The 16,411-nt window shown below is 37.7% G+C and overlaps 1 protein-coding gene across 1 annotated transcript in view; it reads right to left on the reverse strand.

Annotated features, from left to right (window-relative positions):
* Positions 1–589: 589 nt before the first annotated feature.
* Positions 590–16,411, reverse strand: part of LOC103604947 (ATP-dependent RNA helicase SUPV3L1, mitochondrial) — a 25,859-nt gene continuing 10,037 nt past the window's right edge. The window contains exons 4-15 of the mRNA XM_008589526.1: positions 15,885–15,999; positions 14,533–14,701; positions 12,567–12,678; positions 10,571–10,648; positions 9,365–9,456; positions 8,091–8,271; positions 7,459–7,552; positions 6,396–6,615; positions 4,878–4,958; positions 4,360–4,536; positions 1,710–1,858; positions 590–1,065 (exon numbers count right to left, since the gene is read on the reverse strand). Coding sequence (XP_008587748.1) covers positions 630–1,065; positions 1,710–1,858; positions 4,360–4,536; positions 4,878–4,958; positions 6,396–6,615; positions 7,459–7,552; positions 8,091–8,271; positions 9,365–9,456; positions 10,571–10,648; positions 12,567–12,678; positions 14,533–14,701; positions 15,885–15,999 — 1,904 coding nt within the window. The 3' untranslated portion in view covers positions 590–629. The remainder of the gene's footprint in view (positions 1,066–1,709; positions 1,859–4,359; positions 4,537–4,877; positions 4,959–6,395; positions 6,616–7,458; positions 7,553–8,090; positions 8,272–9,364; positions 9,457–10,570; positions 10,649–12,566; positions 12,679–14,532; positions 14,702–15,884; positions 16,000–16,411) is intronic.

The raw sequence follows: 16,411 nt of genomic DNA on the forward strand, positions 1-16,411 counted from the left end.
AATCTGAGAACAAGAAATGAAGTGCACAAGAGAGAAATGTGGGGGTGTCATTATCAACCGCACTGGGAGCCACCCATGAACCTAACTGCACTCTTAACAAAAGCTACAGTAATGGTTTCAACCACGGCCCTCCTCCAGGAACTTTATCTTGCATTATCTCATATATGTTCCCCTATACCTAGCATCACTGACAAACGAGATGAGCCATGTAAGGAAAATTTCCAGGTAACTTTAAACTTTAACTATTTTAAAAGTTAGTTTATCTAAATTGTGTACACTTCCAACTCATTAACTAGATTAGCCAAAATTTAACCTTGTCCCTACTGGCTTGAAGTTGTATTGCTTTGTGCTATTTTTGCCCCAAACTCGTTTCTTCTATATACAAGCTTCTAGTAATTTTTCAGTCCACTTACATAGCTTTGTGTGCCCACCTTAAGCAACTGTGCCCCTATCACCACAGACTGCCAGATTCTAGAAAGAACTAAAGGAAAATCAGTGTAATTAAACTTGTTCAACTCGNAAAAAAAAAAAACAGTACAAGACAGCCACAATACCACAGCAGGCAGTAAGTGCATACGAGAAGAAAGGATTTAAAATAGATTTTTATTCAAAAATTTTTTAAAAACTTACTAATCTAAATCAGGTTCCTTCTTCTTTTTTCTTGCCCCTTTTGAGAAAGTCCCAGATTCTGTTCTTTCTTTGCCGTGTTCAGTTCTTTGTGTCAACCACTCTTTTTCCAGCTGTTTCAGCATGTCTGCAGTGAGGAGTCCTTGCTGCACCAATCTGGAAGCAAGGGATATGTCCCCTGCACCGGAGCCAGGTGGCTCAGCAGCTTTACTTCCTATAGTTTTGGTGCTACGTGTCCTTCTACCTTGGTTCTTTAAGGTTCCTGACAAATGTGACTGGCTCCTTGCTGACAAGCTCTCCAAATTCAACAGCTTATGTGTCTCAGAAATTTTAATCAGTTTGGTAATGTTGTGCACACCATCTTGGATAATGCCATCTAGTTCTTTCTGGAGGTCTCGAACAAGGCTGGCGTCTGGAAACATATCCATAAATCGGTAGCTGGGAAAAGACACATTCCATTATAGCAACAGTTCTTATCACAGTTGCCAGGCAAATCTCAATGACATACCTACATCTTGACACTGATTAATTCCAAACATTCTCTTTTTGCAAACTCTGCCCAGTGCCTCTGTTCAACCTTTTTTTCTGCCCCTACACACCTGAGGAATATGTTATTTTGAAATGGGTCATCACTCGTATCTTGAGTAATTCTGATATGCTCCCTTAATGCAACATGCCTCCCCTTTCACAATCCCTGGTCTAGAGCAGTGCTTCTCAAATGTTAATGTATTGGGGATCTTGTTAAAATATAGAATCTGATTAAATATGAGATGGACCTAAGATTTTGCATTTCTAACATGCCCCCAGGTGATACCAAATGCTTTGGGTCCAAAGACCACCCTTTGAATAGCAAGGGTCTAGTGGACCTAGCACCTAGCTATCTTAACTAGAATCACATGAACTCCTTAAGTCATTTTTAGAATGGGTATAAATCAGGCTCAACTGCCTTTAAGGACAATAAACAAGCATGGGGGCACATTATAAATAGCTGCCTAATTTGAAAGAGCAAAAAGCCATTCACAAAGCCTTTGATTTGCCATATTACTTTTAAAAAATGAGAGTACATGAAGGAAAGATTTTACCTTAGCCACAGGTAAAGATCCAAGACATCATGGACAGCTTCAAGATCCATGAGGTCTTTAATATTCTTAGGTGGCAGTAATGGCCACTTAATATATCGGCGTAACCATGCAAAGGTCAGGGGCTCATTCTTGCTAAACTGCCTTGCAAACTGAGAGAAAAAGAAGAAAAGAGTTTGGTAAAAAGATCAGAATTCCCTTAAGTCTGTTACTAGAAAGAAAAAGGAAAAAAACATAACAAAATCTTAACTGTGGTTGTGTTTCAGGCTGGTTTCTTTCCTCCTTCACACTCTTCTATGTTTTAAGAACATTTAATACTTTATAAAGATACTTTTGTTTGAAAAAAAAAAAAAAGGATGATTTCCTTTTTTCCCAAAACCGGAGCAATAATATGTACATGCACAGTTGTACAGGACTACCTTTCCAGGGCCTAAGTCTGTTAATTCTTACTTATGAACATCTGATGTTCTAAGCTATGGGCAGACAGTACCTGAAGACTCATTTCTACTTCATCATCTAATAGTCCCATAACCTCAAATATGAGCTTAATTTTCTCTCTCTTGTCAATGTCCTCTCTTATGATAAAGAAACTCATTAACACGGCTTCATGCAAAGCTGCTCATTAGTTGATCTCGACTCTACCTCCTACTAGCTATCTGGCTTTGGCCAAGTAACCACCCTATGCTTCAGCATCCTCATCAGTAACATGAGACCACCATACCTCTGTCTTGAACCACAAGACACTGTTGGGGAATGTGCTTTGAAAACCATGCTGCGCCTCAGACAATGTCAGACATTATTACACATCACCTGCACTATAGAAGACAGGAATACAGCCACACAATAAGAATCCTCAAGCAAGAGCTTAAAATCTTTAGCTTTAAGAATAAGCTGATTTCAAATGGTCCATTTCCTAATTAGGAAAAATTATCTCTAAATGTTTAACCTAACCAAGGTTAATACCTCAGAGAGGCAGAGGAGTTTTAGAACAAATGTGGTTAAATAGTGGTATGATTTTGTTAAATTCAGTCTGGTTCATTCTGCTAAGTTTAATAAATGCCAAGTAAGATAGTCATGTAGGATGGAAATGTGACCATGCTAACCTGCCAAGGAGGACATGTCAAGCATGAGTTCTCAAGTTCTCTTATAAAGGCAGTGGCTTTAATATTTTTGGACACTAACAACTAGTGGAAGCCCAATATGTCAAAGAGCGAAGTAAGGAGCTACCCAGACAGGGCAGGGAGAAATACTTCTATCCAACAGCTGGCCCCGTAAAAGCTCCATGGAACACAGTTTCAAAACCACGGTCCTAAGGGGACTGAGCTCTTTTATAATTCAGTAATGATGGAGATCAAGAAAAAAGGAAAATCCTCTAGATCTCACATCCTAATCTTTAAACAGAAACCATAAGCCACTGTTGACCTTCACTGTCCCAGAGACTCCCTATACCTTAGTAAAGAGCTACTACTTCACTAGAATGGCTGCCTGAAGGATGGTGTCAGTGGGGCCAAGGCAATGAGATGAAGCTTCATTCAGGTCAGTTTACACCAGTTTAAGACTGACCCATAACCTTCAACCTTACGCTAGCTAACTCTCTCACAAATGCCAGCTCTAAAAATCATATTTTCTAGGTAAACACCTGGACGTGGAAGACCTCTAAGACATATTGTTAAGAGAAAAAAAAAGACAAAAAGGAAAAAAAAAAAAAAAAGAAAAGAAAACCATTCAGAGAAGAGGAGGCCTTTGGGTTTAGAGATGTGGGGAGAGGCAAAAGGGCATGCAAGGGTCCAGAGGCAAGGGAACAGCTGGTAGGGGCAGAAAAGCAGTTCCCACTGCCCTTCATGGACCCCCAGAACCCTGTGCTCCTCAGAAGTCAGAGATTTGCATCCTTTCTCAAATGGACTAAAAGAAGAGGCTGGAACCCTGGCACTATACTTGTAAGAAACAGCCACCCCTGCTCAGTGCCTTACAGTTAAGAAAAGTGAATACTATTGCCACTATTAACCGCTAATCTCCCTCCCTTTCAAATATTATTACCCAACACTAATAAGGAAAAAACGGATCACCAGGCAAAGCCCTTTCCCTTGAAAAAAAATTTTTAATTATTTTTGTTTTAGCGTCTTTACAAAGCCCAGATATAAAGCAAGGGTCTCCCCGCCCCAAAATTATCTGTAAGAAAAAAAGAGTCACTCTATATTTTTTACAGTCTCTCATATTACAGGGCATTCTCCCAATTGTTTCATTTTTATTTTTTTGGCAGCTGGCTGGTATGGGGATAAGAATCCATGAACTTGGTGTTATAAAACCACTCTAACCCCGGGCCGGCCCGGTGGCGCACTGCTACAGCTCCCGCCAAGGGTTCGGATCCCACATACAGACCGGCTGCTCACTGGCTGAGTGAGGTGCGGGGGCAACACCGAGGGTTGCGATCCCATTGCCGGTCCCGGTCCGGTACGGGCGCGACACTGAGGGTTGTGATCCGTTGCCGGTCACGAAAAAAGACAAAAAGGGGGAAAAAAAAAAAAAAAAAACCACTCTAACCTACTGAGCTAGCCAGCCAGTCCCAACTGTTTTATTTTGAATAACCAAGTAATACTTGGGGAAAATGCATCAAGCTAAAACAATTCAAAATATCATAAAGGTAAAGGCTTACCTGTAACAATGAAGAGCAGACAAAAGGCTGCTTCTTGTTGATAGGGGCTGTGCAGAAAACATACCTCACTCTTAGACTTAATGGAATATGTTGAATCAAGTCTGCAGAAAATTTAAAATCATCCATATTGCAAACAAAATACTGCCCATCAACTTGTGAAAAGTCTACAAAAATATCCTGAGGAAAAAAAGATATATGAAATTACTGGACTGCCAAACTGGGCATGAATAAAGTAGTCAGATCTACAAAAGACAATCTCTTTAATCCATAAGAAACTTCCAGAAAGCTCTGCTTTATTAACTCCTGAAGCTAACAGATTTCCCCATGTCTTTCCAACTTGAAATACTCAGACAGAAAATCCCTCAGGACAAAAGTCCCAGAAGATTTTGACAGATAGTTGTTACCGACAAGATAAATTCATAAATAGCAATTTCACAAAAGCAGACTACCCATTCATGTCCATGAGGTTAACCAGTAATTGCATGACATAACATTTTTAAAAGTGAGTTTCCACTTACAATGAGATTAGAGAGCGTTGTGTCAGGGAGATGGTAGGCAAACATTTCAATCTGGTCAGCAGTTGGATGAAGACCAGCTGCCTTTAGTAAAAGAAAAAAACAACCATAAGCTGATTTTTTTCAGAAAGACAAATTTTCTTAAGTTATTTCAAGATAAAGTCCTATATTCAGGCTAAGCTCTCACTAAATGGGTTAAATGCCAAGAAATTGAGTACAGTAGAGAAAAAATATCATTTTGACCAATTAGAAAAGCTGATGAGATGATTTAGTAAAATGACATATTATGCTCATTGAGGAATTAATTAGTCTTTCACTTAGAATTTAGTCATATTTCTAAAACCTGTGATGATCTGTTGTAGTACCAAAAATGCTTTCCAGAGCAAAACAATTTTCTAAGTCTCAGTTCTCCCAACTGAATAAAAATGAACAAGGAAAAACCAGTTGCTTTAACCAGGACAATAAAACTGACATACCATACATAAAAGAGAAAATTTCTAAACTGGGGGTCAGTTATCTTTTTAAAGGAAATTTTGATGGTCCCTTCAAAAATTCATGAAAAGATTCATATTATCGTTCAATTCTATTTTTCTATGAAATTTTGTGTTTTTTTTAAAAATACGCCCACAAGAATATGCACAAACTTTTTAAAATATTCTCATATACTGCAGTGATAAGAAATGCCCACAGGTAAGTAGGAGGAATGAACAAGAAAAAGAGAGAAAGAAAGTGAATGGAAAAGAGAAAGGAAAGGAGGCAAGAGATGTGAGTCATAATGGAGGGAGGAAGAAATCTGAGAACAAGAAATGAAGTGCACAAGAGAGAAATGTGGGGGTGTCATTATCAACCGCACTGGGAGCCACCCATGAACCTAACTGCACTCTTAACAAAAGCTACAGTAATGGTTTCAACCACGGCCCTCCTCCAGGAACTTTATCTTGCATTATCTCATATATGTTCCCCTATACCTAGCATCACTGACAAACGAGATGAGCCATGTAAGGAAAATTTCCAGGTAACTTTAAACTTTAACTATTTTAAAAGTTAGTTTATCTAAATTGTGTACACTTCCAACTCATTAACTAGATTAGCCAAAATTTAACCTTGTCCCTACTGGCTTGAAGTTGTATTGCTTTGTGCTATTTTTGCCCCAAACTCGTTTCTTCTATATACAAGCTTCTAGTAATTTTTCAGTCCACTTACATAGCTTTGTGTGCCCACCTTAAGCAACTGTGCCCCTATCACCACAGACTGCCAGATTCTAGAAAGAACTAAAGGAAAATCAGTGTAATTAAACTTGTTCAACTCGCATCTCTCACTTGCACACCATTCTCTGTCCAAGAAGGTCTCTATGCTTCTCCAAAGCAATAAAATTGGGCTTTCTTGATGTGGTTTTCATAGCACAAAATTTTTTTTGCTTATTTCTCTTTCCAGGTATCTGAGAGAAGAGTCTGAATGGTGGGTGAGAGAAGGAATGACTGTCAACCACAGAGAAGTAGTAATTAACGTGGTACACCTTACCTTTATAGGATCCACAGGCCTATTCAAAATTTCCTTTAATAAACTGAGGTCTTCACGATTCATTGTTGTAACCTCTCCCTCTTTAAATTGTGAGCTGAATCTACCAGCTCTGCCAGCAATCTGCAAGGCTTGAGAGGTGGTGATTGGTTCTATTTCTTTCTCTCCCTTTTCATTGACAGTAGGCTTTATAAGGGAGTAAAAAATAATTCTCCGTATGCTCCTGAAATAGAAATAAAAGCAATCCCACAGAATGTATGGAAAACTCTCCACCACTTGGGTCATCGCAAAAATGCTTACTCCAATTCTAGTTTAGGCCCACTTGCAATCTTGCCCGCCATTTAAAAAAATAAGGAAACGAGGTTCATTGGTAATTCTTTTATTTCCCTTCAAATAGTATATTTTATAATGTGTATAATTTTTTATAACTGTGTACAATTTGGTAATAGCCATCAAAGTATACACTTACATGGGTGAATTGTATGGTATGTAAATTATACCTCAATAAAGCTACAGAAAATGATCTTTCTACAAATAACCCAAATAAAATGTTCTCATACTGCTTTTAAAAGTTGGCTGCTATTTTGATTCATAAAGGTACATCTTTCTACAAATAACCCAAATAAAATGTTCTCATACTGCTTTTAAAAGTTGGCTGCTATTAAAAGCTTTTAATAGTTCTTTGATTCATAAAGGTATAGGTCCCTTCATTAGCCAGGGCAGAATATATAGGCTTAACATTATTATCTCTAGAAATAATGTCTAGCCCCACATGCATAATGGGCACTTGGACACCTGGTGACTCAGAAACTAAAAAGAAAGTGAAGTAATAAGACAGATTAGCAGTAGTGGGGGTGCAGTACTCAAAAGTCCTAGTGCTATACAATATTTTCTTTTTATTCTCTCAACAAGTAAGCAAATGTGAGATAAATCTCAAACCTATACTATAATACCCATTCTCCTAAATCGAAATGTTCGGTCATTAACGCCTATTAGAAAATTGAAAAACAAAAAATTGCCATCTAACCCACTGAATATCCATGCTTATCAAAAACAAATTACTTACAAATTAAGTCCCATGCCAATTGCATCTGTAGCAACCAGGATTTTGCATGGATCATCAGGATCATTAAACCTTTTTGCTTGAGCAAGTTTGGTCCCTAAAACAAGAACGGTTTATGTTAAATCAGTTTTCTCAGTCTTTTACTACATCATGCTAAGTATATCTGGGAAAACTTCACCTGCTTTTCCCATTTTTATGGATAAAACTTTTCTTATTTCAAACTTTATTTCTTTATCTCCTCAAAGAGCCACTATCCTTTACTTCCAAAACTCCTTAAACACCCCTCTTATAGCAACACAATCCCCTACCACACTATCCTTATCATTTCTGATGACACTTATTAACAGATTCAACTTAAAGGATATTACCAAGTCCATAATTTAATGACATTTCTGTAAGAAAATCATAAACCCAACACTTAAAATACAGTCTAATAATTGCAGCAAATAAGAGCTATAAATAATTACTACTATTCCCACCAAGATAGAGAAATATTAATTTTACACAAGCAATAACAAATTACCAACATCAAGTAGCTTAATTCAATATCTTTTACTATGTTTCTATACATATCTCAACATAAATGGCAAAAATAAGAGATTTAATATCCTCTCATGATAAAATCCAATAATTACCAGGTGGGAGACTGCCATATATAACAGCTGATTCCAATCCCCGAATTTCAATCTGACGACTCACAGAATAAATATCGTTCTTGCTAAAACAGACAATGCAGTCCCCAGGCCGAAGGTTATCTAAAGATTCTAGTGCATGATCCAGCACAGAAATGGGGGTAAGCCTCTTATAGTTTTGAACCTACAATAAAGACATGAAATGATAAAATAACATGCCCAACTCAATTTATTGTATAATAATTAAGTGAAAAGCTTGCAAAGCAGTCAAGAGTAGGTAAAAACTGATAAGTACCAACATTTTTCAAAGAAAAATACAGAAAAACATTAATTTTGCTATTTTAAGTATTACCATCAGTTCTCACTGGCATTTCCTTTTTTTGGCAGCTGGTTGGTACAGGGATCAAAACCTGGACCGTGGTGTTACCAGCACCACACTCTAACCGACTGAGCTAACTGGCCAGCCCTTCACTAGCATTTCTAAATTAATAAAATGTTATATAGTGTTTCATACATTTTAAAAGCTCTTTCACAAATACCTGATTTTCCTTGCAATGTGGTAAGTTCAGAAGGGTTATTAACTGTTATTTCCACTTTATGAAAGAGTAAAATAGAGCCCAATAAAGGATCAGGTCCAAGGATTTTTCCAGTTCTAGCCTTCTGTGATCTGCCTAAGAATGCAAAGCTAAGAACAGCAAAGCCTAGACTGAAATCCAGAATTTCTTCCACTACATCCCACTATCTCTCCCTGAAAACTGAGCACAAACTAAAATAATGGGCCAATTTTAAAATAGTTTTTCATCTTATTATAGAACTCTAATAAAGAAAAAGAAAAGTAGGATTAAAAGGAAACCACGTACTTCCTACTCTAGGAATTTGAGAAAGGGATACAAACTGTGTATTAGATGTATATCAAAGGCCCCAAAATCTGACATACAAGACTTTGAAGACCACAAACTTTTGCTGACTCTCAAACTTCTAAGAGACCTGATTTATTCAATTCTAAAGAGATCTGCTCAAGCCGTAAAAGTTTTGTCAAAAGATGAAGAATCTCCTTAACTCTTAGAAGACTGAGGGTGTGACAGTCACTCTGTCAGAACTTCAGATCATGAGGTCCAACCAAATACGTATGATCTAGTCAATCACAAGCAAATGACGCCTTTTTAGTTAAGTTCTGATTTTGCCACTACCTACAGCTTAGGGCTTATGAAGTCACTGCCTAGTTACTCTGGGCTATGTGACATGCCACCTTGAGAATGAAGCACATAATCTGGTACCTCCACTTCCTCCCCAGTTGTGTACAAAAGCTCAGTAACCATGTCAATAGCAGCAGATTCTCCACACACATGGACTTCTTCAGCACAGAGCCCTGTAAAGAAAAATTGGGCTTTTTTTTTTTAGTTTTAAAGATTTATAATTAAATACATAACACTTTACAAAGCAAAAATACTTTTCATCTGCTTACCTATTGCTTTACAACTTTACCAAGTATTGTCTGTTTGATGCAAACCTCAAAACAACCACCACCTTCTAGCAGGCAAAGATTATCCCAATTTTTATAACTCTCAGAGCTTTTAAATTGCTTTGGCCAAGGTTTCAAGTCTATTACAGGGTAAAGCCAGCCAAAACTACAACCTGGCATTTTAATATTTACAACTGAACATAGGTCCTATATTTGTATTTTTCAAATTAGGCTCCATGGACTCAGTAAGGTAACTCAAGAGGGTGGGAGAAGGAAAGCGGAAGAAACTCCAAGCTCCTTACCCCAAGCAGATCCACTTTCATCGATTTTACATAACAGACTTCAATGTACACTCTTCCTTTGAAAAAAGATCTCAGCTATATGGTTTTAAATTACAAAAGGCCTGCCCTACAAGGTGCTGATCAAAAATTCACTCCAATATCAAGCAGTAGAAATGTTCATTTATGTCTGAGGACCTCAAGAACTCCACTTCCAGGAGCCTATCCTAAGCAAATTATAAAATAAATAATAAAAAATAAAAAGCTATGGTCACAAAGATTTTTACTGCAGCATTATTTAATAAGAGGGAAAAATGTTCAACTCTATGGAACAAATTACAGTACTGCTCTTCATGGAGAATACTGAATCACATTAATATGTGGTATAAAAAAATGACTATGAAACAATAGAACTGAAAAAAGCAAGAAACAAAATTATATGTTCTCAAAACACCATATGCACAAGAAAAAAGACTAGCATGAAACACACCGAAATATTAACAATGGTTGTGTAAATATGGTAAGATTTGAACATTTTAACTTTAATTACACGGTTATGCTAACTTTATAACAGGAAAAATGGATTTCTCGTTATTAAATATTTAGGAAAAAATCCTCACACTTTTTGATTGATTTGTGTCAAAAAGAGTAGATCTAGCTGCTGTTTCGCAGGGTCAAGCAGATAAATGCACCTCAGTGCAGATGTCACGAAGCACCGGTTTTATAGCATTAAGACCACCAACCTAAAAGTGCTCTGGTCCAGGCCCATCCTCTGGCTGGATCTCTAATCATTTGAATTTCATCAATCACAGCCACTTCATCTTAAAATAAAGAAGTTGTTATGAGCAATACAATCTATTTAAATAGTAATATATACAAATTACGACATCAAAATTCAAGCTTTTACCACCACTACCATCATCATCATCATCACTGCTTACTGGATGCTTCTTTTCTGCCAGGCTTGTTATGAATGTTTTATAATTGTACCTCATTTAATTCTCACAAGAAACCTATGAGGTTAAGTATTATCACTATCTCCATTTACAGAAGAGTAAACTGAGGCCCAGAGAAGTTAAGTTACTCGCCCAAGGTTATACAGTTAGTAAGTGTGGGGATGAATTCAAACCCAGGCCATCTAGCTTTAAAGTCCATATTCCTAACCACTCTAAGGCACTGCCTCCCAAATTGAGCAGTTCCATTTGTCCTATTTTCTGCAATCTCAGAGACAGCCTGAAGAACCTCCCTAATAAAAACTACCACATCTAAATAGCAGTAAAAGAAGAAAGCAAGTATCTATGCTTCCAGAAACAAGGAGTAGACAGCACTTCACTTACTAATGAAGCATCTTCACAACAAGAAACCAGACGGCTCTCATGAGCAGAAAGTGAAGTGGAAAGTGTAATTCCTTGAGCCCCACCTGTGCTCATCTTAGGGGTTTTAAGCCCATCACTATGGCAAAAATTAGTGTCTCATCTTATTTTCTAATGCCAAAATGCTTCCAATCATATTATTTTATTCTCTGCAAGTCATATATATTTTTATTTTCTTTCCAAAATATCAAGGAATTGAGAAGAGAACATTAAAACAATTTTTTTAATATACAATGACATTTAGGAAACTCAAAAAAGCTAATTTTATACTGAAAAACCATCAGATTAAAAATTACTTATAGCATCTGGTTATATACAAACAAAACTAAAAAAGAGGGGTCAGAGAGGAAATTTTGATTTACAAGTGTCTGTGCTATTTGACTTTTCACAATGTAATCCTTTTTTATACACTCATTTAAAAAAAAAAAAAAACCAGGGCCGGCCCAGTGGCGCACTCAGTAGAGTGCGGCGCTTGGGAGTGTGGTGGCGCTCCCGCCGAGGGTTCGGATCCCACATACAGACCAGCCGCTCACTGGCTGAGCGAGGAGCGGGGGCAACGCCGAGGGTTGCGATCCCGTTGCCGGTCCCGGTCCGGTACGGGCGCGACACTGAGGGTTGCGATCCGTTGCCGGCCACGAAAAAAGACAAAAAGGAAAAAAAAAAAAAAACCAGGGCCGGCCCAGTGGCGCACTCAGTAGAGTGCGGCGCTTGGGAGTGTGGTGGCGCTCCCGCCGAGGGTTCGGATCCCACATACAGACCAGCCGCTCACTGGCTGAGCGAGGAGCGGGGGCAACGCCGAGGGTTGCGATCCCGTTGCCGGTCCCGGTCCGGTACGGGCGCGACACTGAGGGTTGCGATCCGTTGCCGGCCACGAAAAAAGACAAAAAGGAAAAAAAAAAAAAAAGACAATGATCTACAGTATCGATATGTAATACAGGAGGGTACTTCAAAAAGATTTGTATTATCTTTCAATTCTATTTTTCCATGAACTTTTACATGGAAAAAGTACCCTCATATATCAGTGATATAGAAAGAGACAAGGAAAAGATATACAACAAATACTTGATGGCAGTTAGACCAAAAAAGGGGAGAAGAATTAAACTAGGGAGTGGCACAAAGGAAAGTTAACTATACTTATTACCATTTTAGCTTTTTTAAGAGAAAAAGGGAAAGAACATTCAGAAGCGAGCATGACAGAATGTTTGGCATTTATTATTAGTGGTGGCAGGTAATAGGTGTTGTACTATTCTCTTCCATTTCTAGATTTTTAAATTTTTTTCCACAATAAAAAACGTATTTCATATGTTTAACTGTATTTTAAAATAAAAAATACCACATCATAATTTTTTAAACAGCATATACATACAAGGAGTCGTAACACTGCACATCTCAACAGTGCAAGCAACGTGGGCAGCCTGCTTCCCATTTGACTCAACTGTCACACGCTCTTCACCTGTTACCAAGTCACATGGCACACCCTAGGATGATAAAAAGAGACCTAGAATTATTTCTACCTTGAAAACAATAGCAAAAAAATTTTGGATATTTAATAGAGTATTTTCTCCATTACATCATCTATTTGTTTACAGCCGAAACAAAACATCCCAATGCTTTTTTTATTCTTTTTTTATAAAAAACAAAGAGCTTAGGTAAACTTGGAAATATCTCAAGTCAGCTAAATCCTCAGGTAACAAAAGCATGAGAAACTGCACCAGTTTCACTTTTTACCTTTGTATATTTCTGAACTATTTGAGTTTATTAAAATGAACATGAATTGTTGCTATATTCAAGAAGAACTCTATACATAAAATTTAAGAACGTGAAGACCTCCAAATATAATTCCCTGAGAAGGCCCAACATCTATGCTATAGTATATTAGGGTGATAAACCATCTGAGTTTGCCCAAGACTGATGAGTTCTGAAGAACAAAGTACTTTTTGGTACTAAATAAGGCAAACTAGGATGGTTGGTCATCCTAGCCTGAATCTAATCATGAGGAAACATTAGACATATCCAAACTGAGCGACAGTTCACAACACTAATGACCTGTAGTCTTCCAAAATGTAAAGATTATGAAAGACAAAGGAAGACTGAGGAATTGTCCCAAATTAATGGAAACTAGAAACATGACAATCAATACAAATCAATACAGTGGGAGACCCTGGATGGAATCCTGGAGGAGTAGGAGATATTACTGGATAATCAAAAAATCTGAATATAGACTGTGTATTAAATAATAGCATTCTGTCAATATTAAACATCCTACTTCAGATAAGTATCCTGTGGTTATGAAAAAGACAGTCTTTGTTCTGAGAAATACTTTCTGAAGTATTTATGGATAAAGAGGCATTATGTATGTAAATTACTTTAATTCAGAAAAAAACAGAGAGTGCAAATTATCTCCCAAAACTGGTTAATCTCACATTATAAAGTCATAATAAAAAAATGAACCAAGGGCTGACCAGTTAACTTAGTTGATTAGAGGGCAGTGTTACCAAACCAAGGTCAGGAGTTTGGATCCCTGTACAGGCAAGCTGCCACAAAAAAAAAAAAAAAAAAAAGAATCAAAATGTGGCCCCATTTAGTGAAATGATGCCTCAGACCACAGGACTTCAGTCCCTTCGGTTTTGAAAAGGTGGCTTCAGTCTTTACCATTAGTTCTAGTTGATAGCATAAGAGGTCTAATCTAAAACACAGTTAATTAAACATCATAACAGAGTGGTGGTTAACTGTGAGGAAGCAAAACCGGAGTTCAGAGAAAGTTTTAATTATATTAATAATATTTATTTCTTAAAAAAGTAAATAAAGCAAGTATGGCAAAAAATTAGGATCTGGCTAGCAGGTTCAAGGTTACTTGTACGTTATTCTCTGCATTTCTCTATATATGTGAAATCTTCTGTAATATTATATTTCACTGATTCTATTGTGCTTCAAGGTTACTTGTACGTTATTCTCTGCATTTCTCTATATATGTGAAATCTTCTGTAATATATTTCACTGATTCTATTGTGTTCTCTATATATGTGAAATCTTCTGTAATATTATATTTCACTGATTCTATTGTGCACATTTATTCACATTTTAGTATCTCTGAAATCAGAATGCATCTTAAGAATTGATGTCAGAGTTCAGTTGGCAGCATCTTTTCCTTTCTTAAATGTACATAAAATAATGGTACACCTTACAATTTATAGCTTCTTAGGTACAATAAAATATGGCAATTTTTTGTTAATGGCAAATTACATTTGTCTTTTCTCCACTCCCACCTTCACTCCACGACCCCCCCAAAAATTAACATGAAAAACAGAGCAAATATTTAGAAATATACTAACAGCAGTATTACTCTTCTCAAAGATCTCATGTGCCAATAATTTTAAAGGGCCACAATACACTCCAGATTTTGCTGACAAGTATTTCTGGATTGCATGATAAGTCTTTCCACTGTTTGTGGGACCCGAATGGAATATTATCTTCCGCTGTATTGCTCTGGCTTCCGGGTACCTAAAACATGAGTAAGTAAAGAGCTTAATTTCATTAACTTCAAAATCCACACTAGCAAAGATATCAATTGAAAAAATTCCAAATGAAACATCCTCTTGACATTCACAAGATAGAATCTTTGAAAAACTAAACANGGTTTCACATCCACATGAAAATGTCTGATTTCCAAAAATGGCATTTACTAGCTACAAGACAGAAAAACTCAAATGCAAATTAATGTCTTAGATATTCTTCCCACTTACAAACCTCTTTTTCTCAGGAGTTACTAGGAATTAGTTAAAACTGCTATCAGTTCCATAGATATGTTTACATCATTCCCACAGCTCTAAACACAAGACCTTAAACGCAAATATTCCCAGACCTCTGAATTTCAACATATACAGTGATAATAACTGAGGCTTTTGCTTCTGGCCATGATGGAATAACTGGTACTAGACTTGCCCCACCACCATAAACAAGGACAAAACTGGGCAAATTATATGCAGCAACTATTTGGGGGCACAGACAACAGGCATGGCAGGACTGCAACCCCTGAAAGAAGGGAATGCTTGAGATGAGCCCTACTGCACCCCAGCAGGGCATGGGGAGGTGGAACTGAGCAGAGTATGACAGTCCTATTGAACTGAGCAGCAGAGACCAAGTTCAGAGCTACTGAACCAGATGGAATTTGAAGGGCAGAGTGTGGAAGAGAAGAAAACATGTAGTCTATGTGGGGGTTCCCTGTGGGTCTTTGGCCAAGGGCTGAACTGAACATGTGCAAGGTGAGCCTCGGCAAGGCCTAGAAGAGAACAGCTTAGCAAGAGCTTAAGAGGAAAGTCTCAAAGAGGTCTTGAAGTGCTAGGAGATGTTGCAGCTGCAACTGTGATGAAAAAACTCATTAACACCCAGGCACCCAGCTGAGACACCAGAAAGGCCACACCTCAGATGTAGGACAACACCCTAGGCCGGCCCGGTGGCGCAGTGCTACAGTGCGCCGCTTGGGAAGCGCGGCGGCGCTCCCACCGAGGGTTCAGATCCCACATACAGACCGGCCGCTCACTGGCTGAGCGAGGAGCGGGGGCAACACCGAGGGTTGCGATCCCGTTGCCGGTCCCNACATATGCATATGTATATATATAAAATGATCACTTATCTCCCAAGAGTAGAAACTGAAAATTTCAAATCCACAAATGAAGAAACTAACCAGTTAGGTGGTATTCTTAAGTCACTGATTTTACGTAGATCATCCTTACATTCCAACATAGGAAATATTTGTTTGGCGTGTCTCAAGAAAAATGGAAATAAATCATCCACATGAGCTGGAAAATAAAACACTGCATTAACAAGCACAATCTACAGGTTATCCATAACTGAATTTAGCAAAATCTTTTTTCTTAGTGAGCTAAGTTATGGGGGCACTGATGGGATTAAAAAAAACCAGGGGACCCTATCCTTTTCTGGGATCCTGCTTTGTCTTACTTTTTCCTCCAAATTTCACTTATACTTCCAGGAAAACAGAAAATTAGCTGTTAATCACCATACTCTACTCCTCCAGTGCAAACAGGCAAAAATTAGCATTGATGAAAGTTAAATAAAATAGAGAACCTGGAAATATACATTAGACAGAAGGTCTGCAGTTACATGAAGAGAGATGAAGGTGAAAATTTTCTTTTCTTTTTTTTTTTTTTAAAAGATGACCGGTAAGGGGATCTTAACCCTTAACTTGGTGTT

Source organism: Galeopterus variegatus, unplaced genomic scaffold (genome assembly GCF_000696425.1).
Source record: "Galeopterus variegatus unplaced genomic scaffold, G_variegatus-3.0.2 Scaffold5499, whole genome shotgun sequence".
NCBI classification, from domain to species: domain Eukaryota; kingdom Metazoa; phylum Chordata; class Mammalia; order Dermoptera; family Cynocephalidae; genus Galeopterus; species Galeopterus variegatus.